We start from the raw sequence: 20,221 nt of genomic DNA on the forward strand, positions 1-20,221 counted from the left end.
CCACACACATCACACACATCACACACATCACACACATCACACACATCACACACACCACACACACACACACACCACACAAGACCCACACAAGACCCACACAACACCCACACAACACCCACACAACACACACCACACACATCACACACACACCACACAACACCCACACACACCACACACATCACACACATCACACACCACACGCACCACACACATCACACAAATACACACCACAAACACACCACATACACACACCACACACATCACACACACACCACACAACACCCAAACAACACCCACACAACACCCACACAACACACACACAAAACCCACACACATCACACACCACACGCATCACACACATCACACACATCACACACATCACACACACACCACACAACATCACACAAACACACCACACACACACCACACACCACACACATCACACCCAAACAACACCCCCACCCCCACCACACACATCACACACACCACACAAACACACACCACACACACACACTACACACCCAAACAACACCCACACAACACCCACACACACCACACACATTACACCCAAACAACACCCACACAACACCCACACACACACACACCACACACATCACACACACACACCACACAACGCCAACACACACCACACACACATCACACACACACCACACACACACACACACACACACATCACACATCACACATCACACACCACACATATCACACCCACACACATCACACAACACACACACCACACACACACAACACACACACACCACACAAATCACACACCACAAACACACCACACAACACCCAAACAACACCCACACACACCACACACACACATCACACACCACACACATCACACACACACCACACAACACCCAAACAACACCCACACACACCACACACACCACACACATCACACACATCATACACACCACACAACAAACACACACAACACACACACACACCACACACATCACACACATCACACACACCACACACATCACACACCACACACATCACACCCAAACAACACCCACACAACACACACACACCACACACATCACACAACACACACACCACACAACACCCACACACACCACACACACCACACACATCACACACACCACACACACACACACACACACACACACACACCACACCACACACACACCAAACACACACCACACACACACACCACGCACAAACCACACACACACCACAAACCACACACACACACACCACACACACACACACCACACACACACACCACACACAACACCACACTCACACACCACACTCACACATACACACCACACACACACACCACACATACACACCACACACACAAACCACACACACACATGCGCGCACACAACACACACACACCACACACACACCACACACACCACACACAAACCACACACACACCACACACACACCCCACACACCCCCACACCACACACACGCACGCACACAACACCCAAACAACACCCACACACACCACACACACAAAAAAGAAAGGACACTGAACCTAGAAAAAAATTTATTCAACATATTTTAACCAACATATAGCATATCCAACCATTTGAAAGACGCTTCCAAAATGTTGCGGCATTAGAAAATAGAGTGCTGTCAAAAGTAGAGTCGGTGACATCAACTACGTCTCACTTAAGGTCCAAATACAAGTCGGAGCTCCTCATGGCGATGAGGCAGGACATCTCCTTGACTCTCTTCATCATGTCCACGATCTGCTGGCCTTCTTCTCGAAGCACGTCCTGCACCACCTTCTTCTGTGGGCCACTCAGCAAGATGGAGGCCCGCCCGGGGGCTTCACCGGCAGCCAAGGGCGCGTCCTTGTCCACGTGTGTCTTCTGGTACTCCATCTTCATCTTCACCTGCTTGATGCAGATGTCCAGGTGGCGCAGTTGCTCGCTCATCGCCTGCAGCTCCTTGCGCATGTCCTTCTCGCTGTTGGACAGGATGGGCAGGCGGCTCTGCTGGCCGGCCAGCGTGCGCTTGATGCGCTCGGCCAAGGCCTCCTGTCGGTACTTGGCGTCCTCGTATTTGTCAGCCAGCCGTTCGGCCGTCTCGCGCAGGCTCCGGCGCTCCTCTCGGCACTGGGCCATATCCTCCAGCTGCTTGGCCCGCTGGCCTCGCAGCAGCTTGACGCGCTTCTGGAGCTCCTCGCGCGCCATGTCCTGCTTTAGGATGTACTCCTCACGGAACACCTGCGTGGCTCGGCTCAGGAGTTGAAGGCGTTCCTGAGGTGACGGCTCCCCATTGCCGGCCTGAAAGAAGAAAAATTTCACTCAGTCACAGACCATTTGTGGTTGTCAAACATTTGGCACCAAGTATAGTGAGCCATGACCAGCAATAAAATGCAATAGTACGTGCAAATTTGGAACGTTATTCTTTTACGCCACTAGAGAGAGCTCCCATATCAATTATTGTTTTTTAATTGTTTGAATAAGCTGAGAAGAGAAAGGGTCATGCACCAAATAGTGCACTGCCCCCTCAACAAAAGACTTGCCTTGAGCAGTAGTGGGTTGGCGGAGCCCCTCGCCAGGATGTTGCGGACATGCTGCTCAAAGGAGCTCCCCGCCAGGCCGCGCAAGGGCGAGCTGCCCGAGCCCGGGTTGGACTGCGTGCACAGCAGCGGAGGCGAAGGTGCCCGTACAGAGCTCAGCAACGGCAGCAGGATGCACTCGTAGGAGGCGCTGACGCAGATCATGGTGGCGCCCAGTGCCAGGTCCGCCACGATGAGGAAGCCCTGCACCGGCGCCGGGCGGCTGCTGGCCAGGGGCCGCGTGCACACAATGTGCTCCACGGCGCAACGGCGCTCGGCTGCCAGCTCGGGCAGGCCGTCGTTGTCGTCGTCGCCCGTGTGCAGGAACGTCTGTAGCTTGTCCAGCCAGATGAGGCCCACGCTGTGCACGCCCGCCTTGTGGGTGCAGTGGTAGCGCCGTGGGCACAGCGGGTCCCGGTGTAGTCGGATGGGGCAGGAAAAGTCAGACTCTTCCTTGGCGTCGTCACCCGGTGCCACCCTCAGGGTGAGCTCCAGCTCCACGCACTCAAACACGTAGAGTGCTGGCACCCCGCCTGCTATCCACCTACAATTACAAAGAAAACAACACATCAATTTTCAATTTGAAATTGATGGGAATTAATGAGATAAAAGTACATCAATTGGAATTTACTCAAGGAATAAATCGTTATAAAACAGTTGGGGGGGGAGTACATGCCATGGAAATCCAGCCGAAACTTTCCAGCCATGCTCCACCCCCATCGCAAGCCGTTTGCCCCCACCTGGGCGCCGTGTCATCGTCGTCCTCAGACTCCAGCACCACACAGTGATACAGCTTGCCCGTCTCCGTGGCGATGACCAGGATGCTGGGCACGCATGGCAGGCAGAGGATTGCGCAGGCGTCGTAGCCGTAGTTGTCCTCGGCAGCCGGGTACATGGGCAGGGGACCAACGCGCTTGCTCACGCTCACCCTATTCGTCTGGCTGGTGTGGCACAGGTACGTCTCGCCGTTCTCGTAGAGGATGTAGAGTGGGTAAACGGGCCTCTCCCTGACATGGGTCACCGGGCCAAAGTCGAAGGCCACGGCGATCTCCCCCAGCGAGGCCGCGTAGGAGCGGGCAGTTGCGCGAACGTTGCCACCATCGTCATCAGACAGTTGCACCACTTTGACAGGGGCCAGGGGGGCCCGCAAGCCATAAAAGTGGATGGTGTTGTCGGACGTCAGGAGCACTAGCATCGGCTCTCCGGTCTCGCTCGGGTACCAGGCCGCCTGGCGCAGACTCACTGACGGCGAACTGGTAAAGAAGCGTTCGGCCACCGGGGTAGTCCTGCAGTTGACGCGGCTGCTTCCGCCCTCGAACTCTGACCTCTTGCCCCACCGCTGCGGGAGCTCCAGCACCGTGGCCCCACGCTGGCCCACCAGCGCAACGTGGCCATGCGTGGGGCTAAGGAGAAGTTGGCACACAGGGAAGCGAGGCGGGTTGATGCACAGCAGCGTCTGGAAGCTCCCGCCGTGATCCTCCGCGTCGTTCAACTGGCGTAGGTTGGTCGTGTAAAAGACGCGCTCCACGTCGTCCCATAGAAAAAAATCGGCCCCCAAACAAAAGGTGAGGTTCTTAGCGAGCGCTCGCTCTGAAGTCTTGGGCTCCGAGTCCAACCCGTCGCGTATTTTCTTGAAAATACCGTGGTTTGCCAAACTATTGAGCCAACCATACGTACCGAACGCCGCCATCTTGAAAAGTTTTCAAAGCGGAAAGGGGTGGAGCTTCATACATGTAGGCTGTACATAGAGACCTCCACTAGTAGTTGCTCGGGTGCTGAGATACATCCGCCATATTTGATGTGTCAAGTCTGCCCAAATATCGGAACAACTAAGGTCACTTTTCCACATCCAATATGGCGGCAAAATTGACGCCCATTTCGTCACCTGAAACGTTGCTTGTGGGAAGCTCGTGGTTGTTTTACGACACACGTCTGCCGCATTCCGTCGGCCGGTGTCGTGCTGTTATTTGCAGAATCACCATGGCGTTGAGGGAGACAGCGGGGCTGTATGATACGCTTAAAGCAGAGTGGAACAAGAAAAGCCCCAATCTTAATAAATGTGGCGAACTACTCACTAAACTCAAGGTACAGCTCTGCGATTAGGACTGTTATTTTTAAATACTTGCAGTGGAACCTGTAACGTCTGTTTATTTACGGCTACCATGTTACTAGTGTCGTGAGCTATCGGAAGGCTAAGCTTGCTAGCTGGTATATGTTGAGTCTTGACTTGATTAAAACTTGCCAATTGGTATTTATTTGATACGTTATTTCGCCAGGATATGTTTAAAACGTACTAAAGGTGTTGTTGTTAGGGTTCAAATGTTTGCCAAATGTGTGTAATATCTAGTTGACGTTTCTCGTACAGTTCGATGATTTTTCAAATTCAAGCATTCGTTGATTATTTTTTCCCCATTAACTATATTTAGCAATGTGGCATATTCATGTTTTCATTTTTACAGGTGTCATTACTAGAGCTGAACTTTCTACCCACAAGTGGCTCCACGTTCACTAAGCAGCAGCTTATTTTAGCGCGTGAGTATTTCCTTATGATTTATACCTGTAATTATTATAATTTAAGATTTATCCTGAACATGGCATTATTCCCCCCACAGGTGATGTCCTTGAAATTGGAGCCTTGTGGAGTATCCTGAAAAAAGACATCCCCTCCTTTGAGAGATACATGGCCCAGCTCAAGTGCTACTACTTCGACTACAAGTAATCCTTTCCATTTTTGTTTTTAATTCTTAAATCAATGTTTTTTATGATGAAGATGACTGACACCTACCTCCTGTTGATTTGCTGTTCAGGGAGGAGCTTCCGGAAGCGGCCTACATGCACCAGATTTTGGGACTCAACCTGCTCTTCCTGCTCTCGCAGAACCGTGTGTCCGAGTTCCACACGGAGCTGGAACGGCTTAGTGCACGTGACATTCAGACCAACGTGTATATCAGGCATCCTGTGTCCTTAGAGCAGGTAAGATCAAATGATTTTATTCACTGTATGTTCTTTTAAATAATCGGCGGAAATTGTCTCTCTTGGCTAAACCCTCTCAATAATGACGTCGGTCTCTTGCTGTCTTTTCTAGTATTTAATGGAGGGAAGCTACAACAAGGTGTTCCTGGCCAAAGGCAACATTCCGGCAGAGAGTTATACCTTCTTTATCGACATCCTGCTCGACACCATTCGGTAAGGAAAGCTGTGCTAACCAGAGGCTAGTGCTTTTCTTCTCATTTGTTTCACGCTACTCAAGAGGAGAAAACAAAGACATAGGTGCCCCAACTTTAGCGTTTGTCCACTTGTTTTTTTTTTTTCATGCAGGGACGAGATCGCCGGCTGCATCGAGAAAGCCTACGAGCAGATTCAATTTACCGAGGCTACACGCGTGCTTTTCTTCACGTCATCAAAAAAGATGACAGAGTATGCTAAAAAGGTACCTGTGCTTTTATTCCGACACAAAAAAATAGATATATATGCACACTCACCAGGAACTCTTGTGAACCACAACTCACAGTCCGACGCTCACGACTCGATTCCATTTCCTGATCTGTCAATTTTCGGGGAACTGAACCTTCTGAAAAACTCTGCTCTGCCGTTGTCCTTCAGCGAGGCTGGATCTTGAACGCGGCCGGTTGCTACTCGTTCAGCAGTCAGCAGCAGCGCACGGAGGAGGTCAGCATCCCGTCCACGGAGTTGGCGCAGCAGGTCATCGAGTACGCCAGGCAGCTGGAGATGATCGTTTGAGCAAACAGGACAAAGAATAATACGTTCAGATTGTTATTGCCTTTTTTTTTTTTTTTTTTACCCCAAACTTACTGATGTTTCTCTTTCTACAATGACATCTGATGTTGTCTGTCTTGTAAAATTCAAACAGAACCCCTCCTAATTGTAATTAACTACATTAAAAAGGGAAAAAAATCAAACTTGCTGGTTTTACTTGCCTCTTGATGCCACACCTTTTACTGCATGAATTAAAATTCCACCATGGTTATGTCAAATGAAGGAAAAATGCTTGTTCTGTCCATCAAGATATTTTGAAGGATTTATAGATAAAAAGTGTGTTGGAGAAGGGAACAGTCAGCAGAAAAGTCATTCCAAGCACAGGAAAGGTTTAAGGATACATGACTAAAAAGCAGGTCTGAGTGAGGAAGGTAGGATGCAACGAACAAAGAAAATAGAAAAGTGGGGGGAAAAAGCAATTGAAGGACACATGAATTATTAAAGGACAACATGAAATGGACAAAGGAGGAAAAAGGTGGTCAGAAAAATACCAGGTGGCATGAATCAAGGTGGGTCTGAGGGAAGTAAGGAATCAGGGTAGAAAGTTGGTTCAAGCAATGGAAAGCGATGTAAGGATGCTTGAATAATAATAAGAAGGCAGAAAAGAAAGCAGTTCAAGGACGCTTGAAAGTAAAGGAAGCATAGACGCATGAATAAACAGCAGGTATTACGGAAAGAAAAAAGCATGAATCAAAAGCGGACTTGAGGGGAGGAATGATCTCACAGTGTACCGTTTACCTACTTTTGTCCAAATCCCCACCTTAGTCTTGTGTGAATGGCCGGCGCTGTCCATGGTGCTGCTGCCTTTGCGCTCCTCATCGATCCCGTCGCGTGCACACGCCCGCCCGCTCCACGCGTAGCCATCCCACTGTGCCTCACATGGCCGCGCCGCGTGCACGAGCCTGTCAATGATTAGTGCGGATGTGCAGCAGGTAGCGCGGAAGAGAGAGAGAGAAGGACGGAAGGAGGGAGGGAGGGAGGAAGGAAGGAAGGGACCGAGGGAGGGAGGGAGGATGCTGCCAGCGGAAAATGGCTGCTGCAACCTCCAGCCTGTCCTGATCGGCCGAGACGACGTCGAGGAGGCCCCGGCGGAGAAGAGGCCGACTGCGGGGAGGTGAGCGAGCGGATGCGGGGACGATGTGAGCCCCATCGGCGTGTGTTTGCTGCGAGGAGGCTGAGCACAGCGAGAGGAGAGCCCGCGGTGGGCTCTGGCGAGCGGGCAACGGCGAGCCATGGAGGGCGAGTAAGTCCCCCGGAATGAAGAGCGCGATGTGATTTTTTTAAAAAAAATATTATCATCATTATGACTAAAAACAACAGCAAACAAGCAAACCTACGTGCATTCATGTCTGCCGATGCATTCTTCCTATTATTTGGTGTTCCGAAAGCCGCCTACATGTTCATTAACACGTCATCTATACATGAATGAAAAGGGACATGCATGCAGCACGAGCAGGCAAAATAAATCATAACGATAAGGTGAACAACTACGTGGCTTGACGTGATAGAAAGGAAGGATAAAAGGAAGGAGGTACAAAGAAAACAGCAAAAATAGCGAGTTTGTCTTTCCAGGAGGGGAGGATGAGGAGGAGGGAGGGAGCGTCGCGCCATTCAAGGCGAGAGGAGTCGTGATTTTTTTTCTTATCAACGTGTCTCAGCCTTTCATTATGATTTTTAAAGCCAAACTTTATGAATGAAATGTGATTTCCCCCCTCCCCTTTCTTCCCTCCCCCTCCCCCCACCACACATCCTCATCATGATCTCTCCTTCTCCCCATCGGGCCTTTTCTTATTACAAAAAACCAGCAGCAACCTCGCCTTGCTTTTTGCTCCATTCATAAAAAAACAACATATATGTCTTCTTAATGGCTTGCAGAGGCAGGGGCGGGATGGAAAAGAGGAGGGAGAAAGGAAGGGAGGAGGGAAGGGGGGAAGCGTCGTCTGATGGAATTATCGCGATGTTTTCTGACGAAAAAAAAAAAACGTGCGCGCGCACACGGCGTTCATTGATGTGTAGCTGGGGAAACGCTTATTCTTCCTCCTTGTGATTTTTCCCATTTTCTTACTTGGCACTTGAACGTCGCATATATGCGCGGCCTGTGTTCGGAATCATTCATTCATACGCGCTATACCAATGGACTCTATAGTTCATTATGAAATTTCACGTATAAAAGACTACATTGGGCTGAACGATTTAGAAAAATAATCTGATATTGACCCGCCCAATAATACGATTGTGAATCGTGAATTTATTCAAGGTCTTCATCTTATTTTTTTTTTTAATATTCTATCACAATAATCAAATGTATTATACATAAATGTTTTGGTTTTATAGAAGTCACCCATGGGATTTGAAAATTGCATTCTACTACATTGCAAAGTCGATTTGAATATTGTTCATCACTATAGTGGACTACATGCTCAAAATCTCTTTGGCAGCTAAAACAGGACATCCGAGTATACCTGCTTTGTTGAAAATGGATCGCTCGGACAGCGTAATAAATTAGCATATTTAATTAGCAATTGTCGAGATGTTGGTGCCATCACTATGTGATGTCAATTAAGTCTGAAAGGGCTCAGACTTGCCGAAAAGTCGGAGGGACAAGTCTAGCCAACCCTCGCTACAATTAAGGGCCAAATTGAAAATAAAAGCCTGCCCGGGCATTAAACTTCCTGCATTATTTGTTAAGATTTTTTTTTTTTTTAAATTGGTGGCGCGTTCCCATCATGCATAGCACGGGCAACTGTTGACACGGCTGCCCAAATAAATGGTAACCCGGGGTGGCCCAAAAAATTCCTCGAGCATTATGTTTTTAAATTATTCGAAGACGCGGCCGTGGTCACGCACTCACCATCTCACGTTGTCTTTTCCGGCCTCCTCCAGCGTGCGTGTTCGAGCCGTGGTGATGACACGTGACGACTCCAGCGGCGGCTGGGTGCCCCTTGGCGGGGGTGGCCTCAGTCACGTGGTGATATGCAAGGGGCGAAGCCACAAGCGGAGAGAGTACGTCATCCGCGGGGAGAGGCTGCGGGACCGAGCGGTGAGCACAATATGAGGAGGTGGTGGTGGTGGAGGAGGAGGATTTGGTCATTTTGGGGTGGGCTTGAAATATTGTTATGCAAAAAGTTTTGAATGGAGGCCAACTGCGCCCTTGTTGGTCGTCTAAGGTTACCCTACACCTTTAATTCATCTGTTTAAATAATTCCGGGAGGTTTACCAGATTTCCCTGAGCGATGTCATTCCAGCCCAACAAAAAAATAAATTTTTCGTTGTGAAAGAAAAATATCATCGTATTGCACAAAACTAGAAGAGACTAAGGAAATGGTTTTATGAATTGAAATGACTATAAATACCAAAAGGGGCGGGGCCTAGTGGTGACATCTGGAGCTGGAGTCAGGTTATTTCAGCAGGAGCATCTGGATGGGAGTTGTGGCTTACAGCATCTCCTTGCAGATGTTTCCACTTCTCCTTGCAAATTACAGAGAGACCTTCATGAACGAGAAACGACACAGACATGTTGAGATCACTTGCTTGCCTGTGTGTGTTTAGCCGGTGCTGGAGTGTTCTGTGCAAAGGGGGCTGGTCTACAACAAGGTGAATCCCATCTTTCATCACTGGCGGGTGGACGAGCGCAAGTTTGGTCTGACCTTCCAGAGTCCTGCAGACGCCATCTCCTTCGAGAAGGGTCTGCAGGCAGTCATCGACAAGCTGGACCGAGGTGGGCGTGCACCCCACTAAGCTTTAGTCTCTAGTATTTTTTTATTTGAAGTTCAAAGAGGTTGGGGGGCAGTTGAAAAGTCACTGATATGTTTTAGGCTCAGACTCGCCCTCGTCATCAACGCCGGAGGAGGCGGACACAGAGGACGACGGACAAGCTGTGAGTGTTTTTTGTTTTGGTTCCAGTTCATGTCTTGCGACAGGCTACATTTGGTGGAATCACGCAATGATGCGCGACCTCTGTCAGTCCCATACAGGCAGCGAGTCGTCGTCAAACAGCAGGAAGGAGATGCTACCCAAGCCCATCACCATCGTGACCAGCGAGTCGTCCTCCACCTGCTTCGTGCGGGCCGACGAATTTGCGTTTACGTCCGGCGGAACCACACAGACGCCGGCTCAGGTAGGACGCAGTTCCGTTTGGGAGGGTCAAACGGCAAGCAAAAAAGAAAGAAAAGGATCTAAGTAGCTTCGGGGCAGGCAGTGGGTAAGTGGGGTAACTTTACACCTGAAAGTGCTGCGTTCGTTGCGGCCGTGCAGGAAGTGAAATGAAGATGAAAGTGACCTCTACTCAAGTGAAATGTGATGCCAATTGAGACGTGCTAGCGGCGGGCTGTTGTCTTCCTGACTCCGTAACTCGACACCCTCTCTGCAGATCCATGCCAGGCCGGGGCAATACCAGCTCTCGCAAATGACCAGCGCCTTGAATCCCCCGTCACCGCCGCCCCCGCCTCCGGCGCCACCGTCCCCTCCCGCGGGCCCGCCGGCCTCGTCGCCTCTGTCCCCCCTCTCGCCCACCATTTCCCTGCTGGAGGAGGGCGACCTGCGCAGCGTGGACCCCTGCAAGGACCTGTGGGGGTCCCGAGGATACGAGGACTATCGACGAGCGGGAGCCACCAGGACTATGGTCGGGGGGCTGACCGGGGGCGTGGTCGTAGGTAGCGGGGGGAGCCTGCAGGACAAGTCGGAGCTGTGCGTGGTCCGCTTTGAGAAGGAGATGTCCGGGTTGGGTACGGCGGGCTGCGACGTCACAGTGAGTCTGGACAGCAAGGCGGCCCAGCGTCTGTCCTCGCCTTCGCCCACCTGCGTGTCCATCCCCAACGCTGTGTCGGGCGTGTCCTCAGGGGCCGGCTCCCCACAGGAGACCGGCAAAGGCTCCCCCTCGCCCTGCTGCATCCACACCTCCTTGGCCACGCCCCGCTCGCGGACTCGGAAGAGGGGCGGCGTCGGGGCCTGCGGGGACCCGGGCGCCATCTCCCCCGACGACGACAGCCCGTGCCCGCAGGCGTCGTCGTCGTGCTCGTCCCGCTGCGTGTACTGCCGTTCTGTGTTCAGCGCCTCGGAGAACGGTCGGGGCCGCTGCAGGGACGCCCCCGACCCGGCCCTGCACTGCCTGCGCCAGTGGACCTGCGTCTGGTGCGCCGAGAGCCTGCTCTACCACTGCATGTCGGACTCCGAGGGCGAGTTCTGGGAGCCGTGTTCGTGCGACGACTCCATGGGGGGCCACCCGCACCCCCTGTGTTGCGCTCGCTGGCTGGCTCTGGTGGCCCTGTCGCTCTTCGTGCCCTGCATGTGCTGCTACCTGCCTTTGCGCGCCTGCCTGCGTTGTGGCGAGAGGTGCGGCTGCTGCGGGGGAAAGCACAAGGCGGTACGATGAGACCGGGTGTGAGGCGGGAAGCGATGGGGGGGTGGGTGGTAGGGGGGGTCGTCCCCTCGACGTGAGCCGAACCTCCAAAGCCACCCCCTCTCCCAAAAGCCTTCCGCTGCATTCCGCTCTTTCTCTTTTCAACCCGGGGGGCCTTCTTGTACTGGGGGTGCATCGCACTCAGACCACCTTTCATGGAGCCTTTCATTGCGGATCTACGCCGACCCCGAAACTTAACGCAAGAACGAGGGTGCGTTAAGGTTTTGAAATGTCCGTCAAGAGGGAAAAACATTTTTTTGACACTCCCCAACTTATGAACAAGTGAAAGGTGGCTCATACTTTGCTGGTCATAATATTTTTAAAAATGTTTGATTGATTGTTGAGTTTTCAACCTTTATCATTTTTTGATAACACATATTTTATTGTACTACAAAATCTCATGGCACACCAAACTAACTCACATTTCTTTACACTAGAGTTGCGCAACTCCAGATTCCGACTTGAAATTTTTCGTTTTCCTTTTTACGGAAGAGTTCGAATTGTTCATAAGTCGGGGAGTGTCTATAATTGGTCTATTTTATTACTTGTCACAATGAGTAGCCCCCCCCCCCTCCCAAAGGCACACACAAACTCCCAGGAGGTCCTCCAGGGGTTTGGTGTTAGCTCCTGTAGTACCCTGAGACGTCGCCCTTTACCTCCGAATTTACCTCACGGCGGGAAAAATAAATACATAAATAATAAATATGAGAGCGCGAGCCTTAGAGAAAATGTCAACAAATGCATGAGGACAATTATTAGTAAGGGGAAAGTTGCAATGCCAACCACTAGCAGTAATGACGATAAGGAACACGTGTTAAAAAAAAAAACTACTAACGTGTCAATACCTCCACCCGGAAAATTGAAAAAAAAAAGTGCAATGAACAATGTATTCAAAGAGTATTTTTGTACGTCACGTTAGGGAAAAAAGTGAGGTCAGCGCAGACTGTCGTGTTATCGTGAGCTATCGGAAGAGGCCGCAACATTAGCTACGCCCGCAGAATCCAACCAGATCAAGTGCAAGAGCAAAGGCACGACAATCTCACGGCGCATTATGAAACAAAAACGGCACAAAAATTATAGCTAGCCTTCCAACGGAGAAGTACGGGGCCCTTCCTTAGAATTTCCCTATGAGATGGCGGCAAAGCGCTACTTTTGTCCAAATAAAAAATCACCTTAATATCATTGTTTTGGCACCAAGATGCTTCAGGATGGTGCCAAAGCAATTATTTGTTTGCTCACGTAAAAGACGATAGGCAACAGATCTACTTGAGAGATTTTTTCTTTCTTCCAATGAGTGCAAAAACGGCTTCAAGGCGGTGAAAAATTAAAGTTCCACTTCCCCTGTAGTTGTGTGACATAACTTTATAACCAAATTTTTTCCCTTATTTTTCTGCTCTCATATACAGGTGCATGTCAATAAACTGGAATATTATTATATTAAAGTAAATTTATTACAGTAAGTCAATTTAAAAAAAAAAGTGACATTTATATAAATTCTCTAGTAAACAAGAAAATACAGTAATTCGATCGGAATTGGTTTCTGAAAAGTATAAAATCATAAAATAATTAAGTCAGTGTAATTAATTAATTTTTCACAATTAGTTTTTTTTCCGCCGTATTGAGATTTATATTCTTGCCATGTTTTTGCCAAGCAGTACTGAAAAGTGGACAATGACGATGGAATATAATGTGAGCGGTACCGAACTTTGAGTCCCCAAATTTGTGAATCCCCGCCTTCTACACAGAAAAGTATGCCCTGCCCCTAAACAGTCACGTAAATATTGTGCATTTTTTTTCCCTTATTTGATCTCCTCTGCAGCTGCCAAGTTTTGAAAAAGACAACCGAGATGGTTCCGCAAAGTTCTCTCTCTCTCGATCAAAATGGAAATATTTCGGTTCGAGTGGAATTAGTTGAGACCCGCCATGATACCACCACCACAACAAATTGCTCCAGGAAAGTAAACTGCCATTTTCCCCAACCGTCCCACACACACACGCACACACACACACACGTCCACTGGCCGACTTGAAGACGCAGATGGACCAAAGCCGTAAAAAGAAGCCATCGTGCACCCGCGCGCGCGCACACACACACGCGTTTGTTACTTCCGCTTCACACACGCGTTCCCATCCACACACACCGGCAGGCCCCCCCGCCCGTTCTTACATCTTAATAAATGTGCCTTTTGATTTGAGTAATCAATACCTTATGATTTACCTGAGTAACTCTGTATATTCAGTACTGTTTACCTTGTTTCATTTCTGCCAATGTGCATATTTCCAAATGTATTTATGATTCTGAGTTTCAAAGTAATTAATGAGATATGACCTGTTTTATTATTTATTTATTGCGATATTTATTCTGATTCTTTTTTTTTTCTTTTTTCCTCTCCCTCGAGGCAGGTTTTTATCTTCCGTGCTGTCTTACTTCTGACTTTGTGCCAATGTGCTGCTTTGAGGTGTTACATATCGTGGGTTTGTATCATTATTAAACCCTCACTCTATATTTTAAAACACTCCTCCCTTTGACTTGAAGTTCATTTCTTCACCTCAATGTTACTTACTTCAATGTAATGTGATGTTACTTAGTGGAGTACATGTGTTGCCTTTTGTGCTTGAGGATCTCCGTGGACGTCAGCGTCAAGTCCTGGTTGCAAACGTCGCAGTGGTAGACTCGGCACAGACTGGAGGAGGACGACGACGACGAGATTGGCTTTCCGACATCCGGCCCTAAAGAAAAAAAAAAAAAATCGGATTTCAAAACAGGGACAGAAAAATGAGATGAGACTTTTTTTTTTACTTTTACAACTTGCACTAATGCAGCTTTGTGTTGAAACAAGGAAGTGCACCCACCTTCATCCTGCTCTTGTTGTTCCCCTGCCGGCCTGCAGGAGGTCTCGTGCTGCATTCGCTCCAGCGGTGTCAGCGGCATGTAGAGCTCGCAGTTGGGACAGTTCCAGAAAGTACGCAGGCACTCGCTGTACAGGTCCCTGGAATCCTGAACAGGAGTGGAAAAAATATCTTTATTCAGGTGAGATGGCAAAGCGCTATTTTAGTCTAAATGAAAAAGCATGAAAAGCAAATCAGACAGATTAACACCGGTATGACAAAACTGTACGTTACTTACGGTCAGGCAGTTGTAGGTGAAAAAGTTGGTGACGCGCAGTCCTCCCTTGATTGGGTCCGGCTTGGACTCAATGCCTGGAAACAGCGGCGTGAGACCGGCGCTGGTACCGTGAGAAAGTTCAGCCTCGGCCTGGGGTCCGACGTAAAGGTTCTGAATGTGGAGGGCGGAGAGACGCCGCAGGCTGTAGTTGATCTAAAAACGACAACAGCAAACGTTGCTGGGAATATGATCGATATAACACGAGGCCGATTTGCAGAGACGACCGTACCTCGGTGTAAAGCAAGAAGCGAACCAAGCGCTCGCTTAGCTTCTGAGTGGCCTTGCGGGACACCTCGGCGGTGGGACTCTGGCCCAACTGGGCCTGCAGGAGGCGCTCCCACTCGGCCCGGAGGGAGAGCGCCGTGGACAGGGCCTTGAAGGCTTCCTCGGGGACCTTCAGCTGCAGATCCAACCAACCGTCCACCACCAGACGGGAGCAGTCGGCATTGCTGTCCAAAGAGTTGGCCACCAGCAGCAGAGCCTGCGGACACAATTTTCTCTCAAATATCAACAAAAACATTTGTCTAATGTTAGCTCGTTACAAAAAGAAAGCGCTAATTATTGTCACGTCGCTAACAGCGGTCGAATCCTCTGCATTACTTTTGTGCGGAAAATTTGTGGTGAGAGTGAGAACTCACCTGCAGTGCAGGAACACGCACACAGTTGGACAAATAGGGCCTGTTGGTCTCCAACAAGGTGACGAAGGCCAGCAGCTGATGTTTGCCGCTTTCCCGTCCTTTTTGGTCAGCGCACACAAACAGTCAACACAAAGTCAGTCATCGGTTTCGTTTAGAATTACAGAATCATAGAACCGGAAATGGAACCGACTGGGCCACTTAACGGTATTTAGCAATTTAGAAAACAAGGCTTACCCGTATCGTGGATGTCGTCCCGCACATGTAGCACCTCGGGGTCGCTGGCAAACACGCTGGTGGGATGGATGACGATTCCTTGCTTATTCTTGGTGTGGAACACCTGAAAGTAACGGTCCAGCGGCAACGTTAGAGACGGCTCACAATAAGTAAGATGGCGGTGTGAGAGGAGATCCCGACCTGCTCGGTGTCTTTGCGGGTGCTGTTGTGCTCGTCGGGCAGAGCCAGCTGAGGGTAAAGACCCCGGCAGAGAAGAAGCTTGAGGAGAGCTTGCTGGAGGGATGACAAATCCTGGCTGGCGCCGACGGCGTCCTGCAGCTCTGATACGTTGTGGCGCAGTTTGAATTTCACTTCCTGGTGGAGGAAAAGCAAACAATTAACATCTGGACTTTAAGCCACATTTCTTCTTCCTTATTAGGCTTTGGTGGAGGGCTGTTACCTGGATGTCCACCTGAGCTTCATTCTTGTCCTTCTTCCTGCTCCGTCCTCGTCCCGCTTGCTCCGTGTCGGATCCGGAGGAGAACTCCCCTTCCTGGCCCTCTTCCATTTTGAGGACTTTGCGTTTGGTGCCCTCCTGCTGCTCGTGATCTCTCTTCATCTGATGGAGCTTCCTCCTCTCCATGAAATGCTGTCGCCGCTGCTGCCGGTCGCCGCGTTTGTCATCGTCGGCCTCCGCCTCTGCCTCCAGCAGGCTGTGGCTCCTCAGCAGCTCCTGTTCGCCACAAGGAGCCGTGCAAAAAAAGTTCCATAAAATTGTAGGTAAGCATGGTCTTACCTTAAATTGTCTGCGGAGGTTGACCATCTCGTAGAGCCGCTGCTCCTCCAGGCCTCGCCGACGGCACCACTTCCTGGAACCGCCGCCTCGCTCGCCCTTTACCTGTGGACATCCAAAACAAACGACACAATGAGAGCGATTTTTCAGGCACAGCCTGTGGAGTGACAAAAGACGTGAGAGGCTGCACTAGCTCATGTGAAAATCATCATCTAATCCAAATTCACAGGTCACTCGATTAGGTACACCCAAGCAGTAAATTTCCCTTTTGTCTATCTCTCTCTGCTGACCTGCACCCAGGCGTTGAAGGTGTTGAGCAGCGTGAAGGGGTCCCCCTGGTTGCAGTGCAGCGGCTGGCGAGCGGTGGCGCAGTCGGGGTTGTGTTGCGAGCTGCGCAGGAACGGCGACTGCACGCTGAGCGCGGCGGCCACCGTCAGCACGGGCTCCACCAGGTTGAACAAGGAGCCCAGCACCAGCATCTTGCCTGGGCGAACACACAAAACGGTTTAGTGGGAGTCTACAGGATGGCCTAAAGATGAGATGTTGCTACCGATTACGACGTCAACGGGAAGCTGGGCCAGCACACGCCCAATGGTGGTCAGCTCGCATTGTTGGTCCAGCGCCCCCTGCTCCTTGAGGTAGGTAATGGCATTCTGGATGCTGGCGGCTGGCGGGGGATCGATGAAGACAAACGAAAGCGGATCTCCGAGTCCCATGCTCTTCATCTTGGAATAAACAGCAGGTACGGTGGTTTTAGGTGTAATTCTATTGTCGGCCACTGGAGGGCAGCACACTAAATTTGAAAGGTGAAAAGAGGAAGTTTACTGTAGAGTGAACACACCTGCAGAACCAGGGAGTCCAGCGCCACTCGGTGGATTTCAGGTACAGGGTAGGAGGCGAAGGCATCGTAGTCGGACTCGGCATAGAGGCGGTAGCACACGCCAGGACCCGTGCGACCGGCGCGGCCCTTCCTCTGCTCCGAACTGGCTCGGCTGATCCAGAACTCCTGCAGACGCTGCATCTTGGCCTTGGGGTCAAAACTCATCTCCTTCACCTTGCCTGCGAAAATAATCACAAATGAGGAGTCATTTTAATTTTGTGAATAATTACTGCAGCCAGTCTTCTTTCACTCGAGTGTGAGTTCTTTTTCCACTTCTGCCTACCTGAGTCGACGACAAAGCGTACGCCATCTATAGTGACGGAGGTCTCCGCGATGTTGGTGGAAATGATGCACTTCCTCACACCAGGAGGCGCGATGTCAAACACCTATACCAGTAACACAAGTTGAAAAACAATGACAAACAGCACTCTATAAGCACTGTGCTAAATAAAAAGAGCTAGTAAATGTCATGATTTTGCAACATTAAATTAAATTCAGTGGGTACTTTTGGCGTGCGCACTTTGGCCAGCAGGGGGCAATAGGATACATCATTGTACATAAAAAAAAAAAAGAAATGAAAATATGCCTAACGTTAGTCTGAAAAATATTATTTAAAAATAATTAATTTTATTCACTGTATAGGTATTAATATATATTATATATTAATTTTATTCATTGTAGATATATATTTTTAATTAGGCCAATCAGCCTAAAAAAAAAACAACAGTCGGCCGTGGACAAACAGTCTCAAAAATGGTGTGGGTACCTTGTCCTGCTGGGCCAGCGAGAGCGTGCTGTGCAGCGGCAGCACAATCCAGCGCCGTGTGTGAGTGGCGTACACCTGACACGCCTCCTGGATGGCGCCGATCTCAGCCACGCCGCTCAGGAATATCAGCAGGTCGCCACGCTCCTCCGGCGGGTAGCGCTGGTCGATGGTCTGCAGGATGCGCAGGTACGGCCGGGGCTCGAGCTTCTCCATGCGGGACGACGCCTGCTCTTCAGGAGGGATGGGCTGATAGAGCACCTGAAGGATGGATGTACATTTCAACACTTAATTGTGAACGATTCGCTTTGTTGGGAGCCAGACATGGATAATTTACAGAGGAAAATAAATAAATAATGTTTTTCGCCTATTTTCTGCTATTAGAGACCAAAACATTTTTGAGCGTCCGCCTTATACGTGTAGGCTTACCTGTATGGGGAAGAGCCTGCCCGGCACCTGCAGCACGGGAGCGCCGCCGAAGTAGTCCGAGAACAGCTTGATGTTGATGGTGGCCGACATGAGGATGAGCCGCAGGTCGGCGGGTCGGTCGGCCAGCAGAGAGCGCAGCACGCCCAACAGGAAGTCGCCGTGAAGGTGGCGCTCGTGCACCTCGTCTACGATCAGCACCTGGTACTGCTCCAGCATCTTGTCCTGCTGGATCTGCCTCAGCAGGAGACCCTCGGTCAGGAAGATGAGCTTAGTGGCGAGGGTGCGCGTAGTCTCAAAGCGGATCTGGTAGCCCACCTGTGGAAACACGGTTGCGTGTTCGAAGTCATAGATGTGCCAGTGATAGTCTTAAATGTAGAGGATGCAGTCGAACACAAACCTTAGAGCCATACTGGTTCAGACTCTCAAAGCTGACCCTCTTGGCCAGGGAAATGCAGGCGATACGTCGGGGTTGGGTGCAGGCTATCTGCGTGAACCCGGCCGAGAGGAGATACTGGGGCACCTGAGTGGACTTGCCACAGCCGGTATCTCCTGCCACCACGACAACCGAGTGTTTCTTGACCAGGTCCACGATGCGGTCTCGGTATTGGAAGATGGGCAGGTTCTTCTGGTCGCGCTGCAGCTTGGCCAGCTTACCAAAACTCTGCCGCTGGCTGAAGTCCAGGTAGTGCAGCAAGGACAGACGGAAGTCCGAGATTACTTGAGCGTTCGGACCCGAAGAGTCCCGCCTGCCGTGACTGGGGTGGGATCGTCCCAGACGCTCCTCGATGTCTCTGGTAACCAGGGACACATTGATGCGGTACCGGGCGTCATACTCCTTAGGGAGGTCTAAAGACCCCGTTTGGTCTGAGTGACTGCCCTCATCAAAGCTCGGATCACGTCCACACATGTCCTTCTTTAGCTTGAACCTCTGGAAGCGGTCAAAAAAGGCCCAGAAGTCTTTGTGTTCCTGGCTGCCGGCTTGGATATAGTCGTTCTGACGGAAGAAAATTTCGTCCAGCTGAGCCCGGCAGTATGGACTGTCCCAGTCCCAAGTCCGATTGTGGGATCTCCCATCTATATCCATGGTCCCAGTTTCAGTCCCTTACTTCCCGCTAGTGCACCTTAGACTATCTGCACTTCTTAAATTTGGCTTAACACTCTACATACACATTTTGCTGCAATGTTTTTTCTGTAATACTTTAACTAACGGCAAAAAAATAGCATATTGTATTGTTATTCTCGAGTTAAACTGGAAGATTGTATCAAACATAGTCGCTATGCTTCAACCCCACATAAATGAGAAACTTCACCACCAGCTATTAACAAGACCCTCTCCATTTTAAACACATTTGATGAAAACTAACACGACTAACCGGCCATTTTAACATTTACGTTAAATATATCTCAACAACAACCGTGAAAATATCAAAGTCTTACGGCAGAGAAAGTCGAAATTGTTTGAAATCCGGACGGAAGAAAATGAACGACGGATTAACTTCCGGTCCGACTCTAAAATTGTCCGACGGAAAACATCGTCTTAAAAATGTTCTTGATTGAATTACTTCCCCGAAAAAAAAATCACGACT

The 20,221-nt window shown here is 50.0% G+C and overlaps 4 protein-coding genes across 11 annotated transcripts; 2 read left to right on the top strand and 2 right to left on the bottom strand.

The window, feature by feature from the left end:
* Nucleotides 1–1,538: 1,538 nt before the first annotated feature.
* nup88 (nucleoporin 88) lies at nt 1,539–4,594 on the bottom strand. The gene is made up of 4 exons (XM_049726844.2): nt 4,464–4,594; nt 3,319–4,387; nt 2,543–3,122; nt 1,539–2,300 (listed from the first exon to the last, which is right to left on the bottom strand). The coding sequence occupies exons 2-4, from the start codon at nt 4,266–4,268 to the stop codon at nt 1,677–1,679; spliced, it is 2,154 nt and encodes a 717-aa protein (XP_049582801.1). The 5' UTR covers nt 4,269–4,387; nt 4,464–4,594; the 3' UTR covers nt 1,539–1,676.
* Nucleotides 4,526–6,352, top strand: psmd8 (proteasome 26S subunit, non-ATPase 8). Its single transcript, XM_049726849.2, has 7 exons — nt 4,526–4,663; nt 5,038–5,110; nt 5,191–5,293; nt 5,386–5,551; nt 5,664–5,764; nt 5,897–6,008; nt 6,182–6,352. Exons 1-7 carry the CDS (start codon nt 4,559–4,561, stop codon nt 6,317–6,319), a joined length of 798 nt encoding a protein of 265 aa, XP_049582806.1. The 5' UTR covers nt 4,526–4,558; the 3' UTR covers nt 6,320–6,352.
* On the bottom strand, nt 6,002–20,138 carry dhx34 (DEAH (Asp-Glu-Ala-His) box polypeptide 34). Of its 5 annotated transcripts, XR_007482930.2 has the most exons (20): nt 19,033–20,138; nt 18,636–18,950; nt 18,210–18,467; nt 17,727–17,829; nt 17,405–17,622; nt 17,114–17,288; nt 16,854–17,047; nt 16,567–16,668; nt 16,231–16,503; nt 15,972–16,145; nt 15,792–15,894; nt 15,558–15,655; nt 15,149–15,400; nt 14,881–15,072; nt 14,607–14,751; nt 14,318–14,483; nt 9,709–9,843; nt 9,207–9,380; nt 7,116–7,257; nt 6,002–6,301 (listed from the first exon to the last, which is right to left on the bottom strand). XR_007482930.2 is itself a non-coding variant. In XM_049726838.2 (17 exons), the coding sequence occupies exons 1-16, from the start codon at nt 19,717–19,719 to the stop codon at nt 14,335–14,337; spliced, it is 3,438 nt and encodes a 1,145-aa protein (XP_049582795.1). In that variant the 5' UTR covers nt 19,720–20,138; the 3' UTR covers nt 10,096–11,695; nt 14,318–14,334. The 5 variants fall into 5 exon arrangements, 2 of the variants coding, with proteins under 2 accessions (XP_049582795.1, XP_049582793.1); XR_007482931.2 differs by lacking the exons at nt 6,002–6,301; nt 7,116–7,257 and having other exon boundaries at nt 7,642–9,380; nt 9,709–9,823; XR_007482929.2 differs by lacking the exons at nt 6,002–6,301; nt 7,116–7,257 and having other exon boundaries at nt 7,642–9,380.
* On the top strand, nt 7,452–12,109 carry spred3 (sprouty related EVH1 domain containing 3). 4 transcript variants are annotated; one of them, XM_049726848.1, is made up of 6 exons: nt 7,452–7,598; nt 9,239–9,395; nt 9,905–10,073; nt 10,171–10,232; nt 10,320–10,472; nt 10,725–12,109. In XM_049726848.1, the coding sequence occupies exons 1-6, from the start codon at nt 7,588–7,590 to the stop codon at nt 11,724–11,726; spliced, it is 1,554 nt and encodes a 517-aa protein (XP_049582805.1). In that variant the 5' UTR covers nt 7,452–7,587; the 3' UTR covers nt 11,727–12,109. The 4 variants fall into 4 exon arrangements, with proteins under 4 accessions (XP_049582805.1, XP_049582803.1, XP_049582804.2 ...); XM_049726846.1 differs by having other exon boundaries at nt 10,171–10,472; XM_049726847.2 differs by lacking the exon at nt 7,452–7,598 and having other exon boundaries at nt 9,123–9,395.
* Nucleotides 20,139–20,221: the final 83 nt, after the last annotated feature.

Source organism: Syngnathus scovelli, chromosome 7 (assembly GCF_024217435.2).
Source record: "Syngnathus scovelli strain Florida chromosome 7, RoL_Ssco_1.2, whole genome shotgun sequence".
Taxonomy (NCBI): domain Eukaryota; kingdom Metazoa; phylum Chordata; class Actinopteri; order Syngnathiformes; family Syngnathidae; genus Syngnathus; species Syngnathus scovelli.